This window comes from Anoplopoma fimbria, chromosome 10 (genome assembly GCF_027596085.1).
Source record: "Anoplopoma fimbria isolate UVic2021 breed Golden Eagle Sablefish chromosome 10, Afim_UVic_2022, whole genome shotgun sequence".
Classification (NCBI taxonomy): domain Eukaryota; kingdom Metazoa; phylum Chordata; class Actinopteri; order Perciformes; family Anoplopomatidae; genus Anoplopoma; species Anoplopoma fimbria.
This window is the reverse complement of record NC_072458.1, coordinates 1950226-1959715: the sequence shown is the minus strand read 5'-3', so window position 1 is coordinate 1959715 and position 9490 is coordinate 1950226. Positions and strand designations below refer to the sequence as shown.

At 40.1% G+C, this 9490-nt stretch overlaps 1 protein-coding gene across 1 annotated transcript; it reads left to right on the top strand.

Moving 5' to 3' along the window:
• The first annotated feature begins 2740 nt into the window (after window positions 1–2740).
• nfe2l3 (nfe2 like bZIP transcription factor 3) lies at window positions 2741–9382 on the top strand. The gene is made up of 5 exons (XM_054605930.1): window positions 2741–3684; window positions 5599–5679; window positions 6262–6375; window positions 6539–7001; window positions 7102–9382. Exons 1-5 carry the CDS (start codon window positions 3169–3171, stop codon window positions 7869–7871), a joined length of 1944 nt encoding a protein of 647 aa, XP_054461905.1. The 5' UTR covers window positions 2741–3168; the 3' UTR covers window positions 7872–9382.
• Window positions 9383–9490: the final 108 nt, after the last annotated feature.

The following is a 9490-nucleotide window of genomic DNA, read 5'->3' as shown; positions in this document are numbered from 1 at the left end:
GATAGAGTTGTTATGGTCTACATGTGGAAACGATGTAAATTCAAATTGTATCCGGTAAAAGGCAGCCTACTGAGAATAAGTCTGAGTCGTTGTGTTATTGTGTTATCATTTAACAAAGAACTTGTCACGCTATTAAAAGTAGCGACATAAATATCATAACTAACAAACACACACCTAAACACACAATACGATTTTTAATTAGGTAATTATTGTATTGTTTTCATTGAGAGACCTAAAAATAATCGAAATCCATAGTGTTACCACTCATCGACAGCAGGGGTCGCAAATGGTTCAGATAACAGACACTCTCCAAAGTCCTGCCCAGTGAAGTCAGTCCTGTTTCCACTGTCAATTTATATCAACAATAATATGAACATTGAAAATGAAAATTTGATTTGTTTAATCATAGCCCACAGCAAAATATAGACAGTGTGGAGGAAGGTATCTAGATATAATTTACCTACACTTTACTTAATTACTTACAATAAACTCTCCTTTAGTAATACTTTTAGAATATTAGACTATTATTAGATTAGGTAAAATAAAACTTGAAAAGTGTTAGGCAACAAACTACAGTTTAGCATCCAACCAGAAGTGCAAAAAGCAGTAAAGCCCAGTGTAAAGTGCATATTGGATAATAAATAGTATTTATGATAAACAGTAAGGGGCGGATACAAATATGGTGAGATGTATACTATATGAACATGTGCAGCAGTTACAGAAGGTAAAATATATAGTGCAGGTTAAGGTACAAGTTATGCTAATAGATAGACATTACATACAGAATAAACAGCTGGAGGTATGAGTAGGATAGATGTATATCACGTATATATATATACACTATAAACAATAGTGTACTACAATCTAGGTCAGATTTATGGACAGTAGTATAAATATGTATGTGAGGTTAAATATAGGAGGCCTCCTGGTATAAGTGCAGTGTGTAAGTCAGTGTGAAGCAGAGACTGTGTGCAAATTTCTGACCACTGGAAGAAAGTGTGTAGGGGTGGGGGTCTGGGGTACAGGGAGAAAAAAAATTTCAATCAGGAAGGTGTGTGTGTGTGTGGAAAGATTTTATTCGGCATAATGAGTACTTTGAAACTTTGAATGCAAGATTTTTTGCTTTTTAGTTTTACTTAAGTAGAGGATAGGAATGCTTCCTCCACCACTGGATATACACTAGTACATACTGTATTTATTTTAAATGTTTCTTCCACAATAAATGTTTTTTAAAGGTGAAATCAGTGTCTGTTTTTAATTCTGTCTCTCTTCTGGTTTTGTTCTTTTGATTTAACTCAAGGTTGTCCTCAATCTCACCACTTAAGCTTGCATAGGCCTTGGATAACTACTTATCAGTAAATATGTGTTTTTCTGGACAGACAGAGACTCAGGCTGTTTGTGTGTGTCAAGGCATTAGTATTATATGATGAGGGCAAATGTGCATGGATAATATGAGTAATGTGAATGGTCGATTCAAGGCCAAAGATAAGGTGACCTCATTACATCATAAACAACATTATCGGTCTGAATGGACAACATGTTGATCTTAAAGGGACTAACCTTTCAGTTCATATTAAATAACATGAATGTTTGTGCGCAATCTAATAATGTGTTCTATTTTAGAGCCATGGTAAGATTGTGAAATTTAACACCAAGATTTAACTTTTGAGGGTTAAAATTACGTCTATCACCTCTCTACTCCAATTGATTCCAATATAATAGTGCTGGAGTTATTAAAGTATTTGACCTGTTACCAAGAAAAAGTAGCAACACTACAATATAAAATAAAATCCCCCAGCTAATATCTAATTTACAAGCAGAAAAATGGACTGAAAGCATCTCATTATGCTAATGACACCTTTAGATTGTAATTAAATAATATATAAATTTATATTTAATATTATTACTGATAAGATAAGATAACGTAATCCTTTATTAGTCCCGCAGCGGGGAAATTTACAGGATTACAGCAGCATAGATATAGTGCAAACAAGAGACATAGTAGAAAAAACAAACAAGTATTTTAAATAAGTAAGAAAGAAAAAAAGAAATCCACAATAACTAAAAAAAAATCTTATAAATACAGACAGAATAATTATAGTTATAATATTGCAATTTTGATGCAGTATAAGCAGCATTTTAACGCTGAAAATGGTAGAGCTGGAGCGATTTTAAATAACTTAAATATTGTTGGGTAGTTTAATCAATAACAATGCCTTGTATTCTCCATAAACTGACTGAAAGAAAATGTCATCTGCAAAGCAACACTTCCTTAAATAGTTTACTGAATATAGGCTTCATTTTTCCAACCAAGCATGAACTGATTTGTTTTTGGAAGTCCAGAGGCTTAAGTGCTTTGCATAAGTCAACATTCCACCGCCGGCTTTCCCTTTTGTTTGGGGTTAGTTGTGGACATCATAGCTGAACAAGTTCAAATTGTAATTCAGCCGATTACCAGCAGGCCAAACATGTAACAAATGCAGGTCAGTAGCACAAACATCCCGGAACTACAACTCAACCATGTTCCTGAGAAGCTCCTCTGGGATTAATGAACAGTTGGAAATATGAAATGAATACAACAAAGAGCAATATTATATCATGTCTAAAGTGATACCAGCATTGTTTCTGCTATTATCACTCAGAGTATTTGTGTTGTTGTAAGTGGGGCGGGGTCTTGCGATGGATAACAACTGTGCCTTGCTCTCATTGGTCGACATAACAATTGACGTTCTTCTTGTCCAATCACAATCTCCTACGGCGAGCGCGTTGGTCCAATCTGCATGAGCTATGCAAATCCTGCAACGAAGTTTCCCCCAGTAGCAGCATGCTTCAGTGACAGCGGTTAGCTCCTCAGATGTTTCATTTTCTCTTTAATTAGCAACGCCAGGAAGGGTCTGATAGCGAAGTGTCACCGACGAATAACCGACGAGCAACGAGGTCGCTATGTTTGTGCAAACAGGCTCCTATTAACCGGAAACCAGAGAGAGAGCTAGGTGCTAACAGCTAGCAGCTCTGTGGCCATTTCGCCGGTACAGGCGGACCTCTTTGTCTGACAGGGGAAGGCGTGCTCTTTTGTTAGGCTTTTCCCTTTGTCCACTCGGGAAAGAGGAACTGTTTGGTCGGTGTTTCGCATTTATCTGCAGAAAGAAAAATAAAAGCATTTAGAAAATGCAAATCGCGAAAAAGTATTTCTCCGAAGGCCTGATTCAGTTAACGATCCTACTCAGTCTGATTGGAGTTCGTGTGGACATCGACAGCTACCTCAGCGGCTACTACTCGCCTCTGATAGAGATTAACTTGGGTCCTAGCTCAGCCTACACCCAGACACCCTTCCACCATTTGAGAGACAATCTTGACGGGTATAGTGTGCATCCAAAATGTCCCGAGTTGGACTATTTCTTTGCCAGTCGGCGGCTGCTAGACGAGGTGAGGACCCTCGGCTCTCGGCGGTTCCCCACGCAGTTGAACGCATGGTTGGTGCACCAAGTGTCCACCACTGACCAGGCTGACTGCGGGCCTTCCACCAGCAACAACACTGACACCACCTCGGGGTTAGAGAGCCCCGGGGACGAGGCCAGGGATGACAGTGAACACCTGCACGACGGTGGCCGAGAGGTTTGCCAAACAATCCCTGAACTTGGACAAAGGCCTTGTAGCAATGGAGCCTGTGGGTTCCTTAAAGAGGCAAGTGTGTGTGACATGTAACAGAAAGGTAAACAGACTTTGCTGCTGGTTAAGCAAACACACACACATATATATCTTGCTTATATATATATATATATATATATATATATATATATATATATATATATATGCAAGATGGTTGGCTGTCCAGCTAAAGCAAAGTTTGTTGAGAGACAAAGGTGAACTAGGCTTAGAACTTCCTCAATGCTCAACTGATGGGTGCACATCCAAACAGTGACTTATTAATATGCAACCTTTTTCCTGGAGCACCAGGAAACAAGACACACAATGTAATAATAAACTGCTGACAACACTTTAAATCTTCAGGCACTTTCACTTTTTGTGGCACTTCCTGTCCGGGGTGTAACGGATTGCAATTCAGTGATTAGGGTAAATCCTTGTTAGATTTCACCATGGTAATCTGGTGACTCAGTCTAAAGAATACCTAACCGGTCAAGTTAAACAAGGAACTTGTAACCAATTAACAGGGCGGCCAGACAGTGGTCCAGTGTTCGGCTAACTGTCCACTGCACCTGTTACTCTTCAATATGGAACTTGTCACATTGAACCACGTCTGAATAGTCAAGTAGAGTTAACCTCGCAGATAAGACCCTCATAAAACCAGTGTGACCACACAGCTGTAAAACTACTATTTGCCAAAAGGTTCACTCACTTGTTTTGTATTGTTAACGCAAACATTGAAAATAATAACCAACTGAAAATACGTTGTTTCATATTCTGTATTGTTAACTGCCAACTGTAATCTGTGACTTCCATTATACTATTTCCCAGTAATCCCATTTTTCTTGCTCAGGGTAGAAACAGCTGCTTGGTGAATGTTGTGTCCTGAGGGCAGTTGATGTCGCCAATTGTGTAACTGTATCCCCTTTCTTCAGACTCAACCACCAGCTGTGGGCCTTGAGAGGTGGAGAAGTGAGGCTTAGACCCACACCCTGTTTGCTTACACAAAAGCGGTGGTCCATACTTGAACACTGCCCCCTCCCAGGGTTCTTGTTCACATGGATAATGTGATGTTGACAAGTCTTTTACTCCTTACCCACTCTTTTGTAAAATAAGTAATAGCTTAACTGCTTGTAGGGTAAGATTTTTGTGGTTTTTGGAAAGACAATGCTTCAAAGGAGAGGACGACAATATCAATACCTATCTACATTCACTGGGCCATTTGGAGCAGGAAAAACTACTCCAGTAGAGTCGACAAGCTCAAACAGAGCTCGGGCAGAACATGGCTGTTGTAATGTACAGTCAGTTATAATTTTGCCTCAAGCATTAAGTAAAAACTAACTCTGCAGTCTTTCTCTTTTTGTAATGGGTGAGAATCCACCCCCTGTTATCACTGGGGCACGGAAAATAGTTTGTTTTGGGATTTATCAACAACATTGTGTCTGTGGACGGCAGCTGCTTACTCACATTAAATGCTGTACTTTGTTTATCCGTAGTGTCTGACAACATCTAACAGGGTTGGGTCATCTCAGAGTAGTTAGCTTAACTGTTAGTATGTTAAAAAAGAATCCTAAGCCCCACTTCAGTACACAAGTACAGCTGCTAATGCATTTCTAACGTTTCGTTAAATGCTCTGACCACAGTTGACGGGACGATGAAAGGAGCTTGTGTTAAATGTAGTATGTACACTCTGTTCCCCCTGTTGCTGTGACAACCGCTAAGTAAAACAAGCCTTTTCTCTATCGGAACAATTATTTTCAATATATTTCTTAGATATCCAATAATCTACGAGACCCGGATTGGTGGGCCACCAAACCAGAAATGTAAACGTATTTAAGGTCTTTGGATGTCAGCTAACAAATCAACTCTTTTTTTTTCTCTTTCATCTTTGACTCTTCTGATCCCCAATTATGTCTTCCCTTTCCCTCCATCTCCCTTTCTTTGCCTAACCAGGAGGATGATGTTAAAGTCAAAGTGGAGGAAGAACCTGACCCACTCACTCAGCTGGCTCACAGTTCCACACTGGAACAAGAGGTATGATCCTGGTGTATCATAGTTGCCTTCATTTGACCCTGTACGCTGTTAAAAATGTGGCACATTGCAACATTTGCTTTTGAAAGTTTCAGTTTACTGAAACATATCTATATTGTTTTTATTGTAGTGCACACAACAATGTTAGTCAGTCTGTAACAATACGCGAGTCACACTTGAATAACACTTACGGTCACGTGACTGTTGAAAATTGCCTTGTATTTATTTTTGAACCATATAGTCATGTTCTCGCGTGACTCAAATTGAACTATTCTGATGACAGTGCTGTTGTGGTTACACTGTGTAAGATTAGAGGATGTTGAAGCACAATAATTATTGACTGTCTCACAGGGAAAGGTCGCAATCCTAATGATCTATACAGCAAGCTTTTTCAAGAGGATTTAAGAGTAAAAATTGGCATTTTGAATAGTTTCTCTCTTGTATTTTATGTTTTATTAGCATATACTGTGGTATGATTTGGGATTTTTGGCACAAGTACTTTAATTCACATTGGAGACATGACATAACCATTCCACTAACTGTGTCAATGCTTTATTCTATGTATATCCTTTTTGCATATTTCAGAGTCTTCTGGAAGGCATCACAGCGCTGTCTGATCCAGCCCGCCACCAGCCTCCTACCATTGATATTGATCAACACTGGAGCAATTTACTCTCTTTGTCGGTTACCGACCTTGACGTAAGTTTTGGCACCTGGAAATGTATTTTACTTGAAGCCTAATATTGTTTAACAAACAGTAATTCAGATGTATAAAAAACAGAACATCAGCATGTATGTCTTGTAATAATCTACATGTTCAAATTCAAAGACTTAAATCAGCTAAAATGTGTGTCATGTGTAGGACTTGGACTCCCTTGTTACTGAGCGTCTGTCAGACCTTGACGCAGATATCCCCAGCGCCATAAGCCAGGATGTCAGTTTGCATGACGCTATGGTCACCAGAGCGTTTGGTGTGGCGTCTGAAAGAGTTGAGTCCCGGCCAGTCAACCAACAGCAGAGGACCCTCTTCCGACTGGAATCCACGGGCTCCTCACACTCAGACCCATCACCAGGGATGGCAGTGGGTCTGGCTGCTCTCCCGTTTGCTTCAGTATGTAATTTAACTGGAAATGTGTCATCGCATAGCGAACTGGGTGGCTGTCTGGATGAGGCAGTGTTTGACCAGATCAATCAGCTGGGTTTGGAAGGCCTGGACACCCAGCTGATGGGCTCTCTGGAGAGCATAAACCCACAGGTCCTCGAGGAATTGGACTCAGACTCCGGTCTCTCCTTGGAGAGCAGCTCTGGAGGTCCAGTCTCCCCAGGTTGGTTGAAATCAATATGTATCTTTATTGCCATGGCTTGTTAGGTCAAGAAATTGTTTGTCTTACATACTAATAAATTATTAACTCCTCACTCATCCAGGTTCATCCGAGATGTCATCGTCATCCAGTTCATACTGTGAGGATGAGTGTGGAGCTACAGGCTACAGCAGTGAGGTTGATTCAGTCCCCTCAAAGGGCATCATGGACTACAACACAACGTGGTCACCCATTGATCTGAGTGAGAGCGTGTGGCATGACCACAGCTACTCATCTCCTGCTTTCTTCAACCAGCCGTCAGTGACACTTCCTCACAAAGGTATCAAAGAGGAGCCTCTCAGCGATGATGATGCGACAACGTACGAAGACAGGGATCTGAGTCGTGATGAGATGCGCGCCCGTGCCATGTGCATCCCCTTCTCTGTCCTGCAGATCGTCAACATGCCTGTGGAGGAGTTCCTGGAGGTCCTCGACAGTCACGGCTTCTCCCCTGAACAGGTGACCCTCCTGAGGGATATCCGCAGACGGGGAAAGAACAAACTGGCAGCGCAAAACTGCCGGAAGCGCAAACTAGATGCCATCACAGGGCTTCAAGAAGAGGTGGAGAGGTTACAGGCTCAGAGAGCCAGGCTACTGAGGGAGAAACAGCTTACAGCCAAGACAATGGGGGCTGTGGGCCAGCAGATCAAGCAGCTGACCAGAGACGTCCTGGCCCGGCTGAGAGATGGTTCAGGACGGCCCTTGAACCCAGAAAGATTCACCCTGCAGTGCGGGGCTAATGGGAGGGTTGTAGTTCAGCCTGTGAGACGGCCTGCTGTTGCCACATCAACAGGCAACAAAACAGACAAGCGGAAGAAGGACAAAAAGCAATGATGCAGTATTGCCAGATGAGACTTAAGCTTTTTAGATTTTTGGATATTTTTGGACTTAACTTGCCTGACTCTGGTTTTGGGATCTCCTCTTTTGCCTGTGTGAGTGGATTCACCACTGTTTGGAGCCTAGATCTGCAAAAGCTGCAAAAAGAAAAGACACTCGGAAAATAAAAAATACAAAAATCTCTGTAAATAAAATTTCTCATGGGGAAAATGTAGCTTACACACTGGACATTTTATGCTTATTGAAGATTGACAAGGCACCCGGGGCGGTTTAAGGGATCAGTTAAGCTGCCAGCAATGCTACCAGTCTCTCTGTGCTTGTTAACATTCAAGTCATTAAGGCTACCGTGTTACAAACAGACAACCAGACATCCCTAAAGTCAACATGGACAGCAGTGGGACACTCACTGGATAGGGATCTCAGCGGAGGATTCTGTTTGTTTGTTTTTGTTTGTTTGTTTGTTTGTTTATTTGTTTGTCTCCATCTTGCCTCAACGTATACCTATTCAGTATAAAGAGGTTAAAGATTGTATTTATTAAAGTTTCTGAGGTTCCTGAAATGCTTATATGCATCATGAGACTGTCAGCGGCAGTATCTTTTTTTTTTCTTAATGGTAAGTTTATCTCGGAGTGGTGAGAATATTGGGACCTTGCCTATCTAAAGTTTACAGCTTTGTTTCAGATATTTGAGGGCATGTACTGTTCAGTAGAAATTTGTACTGAAATGTTGTTTTCCTTATGTCTTTATGACATACAATATACCAATGATTAAATTGACAAGGCCTTAATTTGCATTGGATAAGTGTTTTGGTTATTGTGAGTGCCCATTATCATAACAAAAATGTTTGTAAAGAGGCTACCATCTCATGTTTTACATTAATGTTGAGTGATTTGTTTCAAGCACAATTTTTCTTAACCCTTTCATTTTAAATACTTAAGCGTTTAGGCAAGATTATATTCTACCTCACGCCTTGGTTTATGTTGTAGATTTTGGCTAAGTAAAAAAACAAAACAAAAAAAAAAACATGATTGGCTCCTTGACTACAAATTCTTCATTATTGAATTGTCCCTTAATGGACCTAAAACCTCCTATTTCTGAAAAAAAAGTAAAAATTCCAAGCACCAACTCTATTTAATAAGATTGAATGTTGTTTGGTTGTTGCTTTTTATATAATTGAAAGAGAGTTGAAAAAAGTATTTAGTAAAAGATGCCACCCCATTCCTTGGCATATGTCTTTATACACTCAGCTGAGTGAGTTGAATGGAGAAAGGAGCATAACGTAAAAGTGTAACACATGAATTATTTTTTTCCTTGTCCCTCACAAACTTGTACTCAATTTTCCGGTTTGACCAAGAGTTTACTTTTCTGTTTGTTGAAATTTCAATCTGTTTTTGGGGCAAATGTTTTTGATTGCATGGTGATTGTTGACTGTTGATAGTATGATTTTTGCTTAGGGAAATTGAAATGCTCTTGCTGACATTGTTCTTTCTGATTTAAAAAAAAAAACAACAAAAAAGATAAAGCAGTCTGTCTCATTTTTTATTGTTTTTGTTTCATGAGCATACTTACCCTATTCGTAGTAGTTTGTAGCACTTACTATATTCGGATTAGTCTGT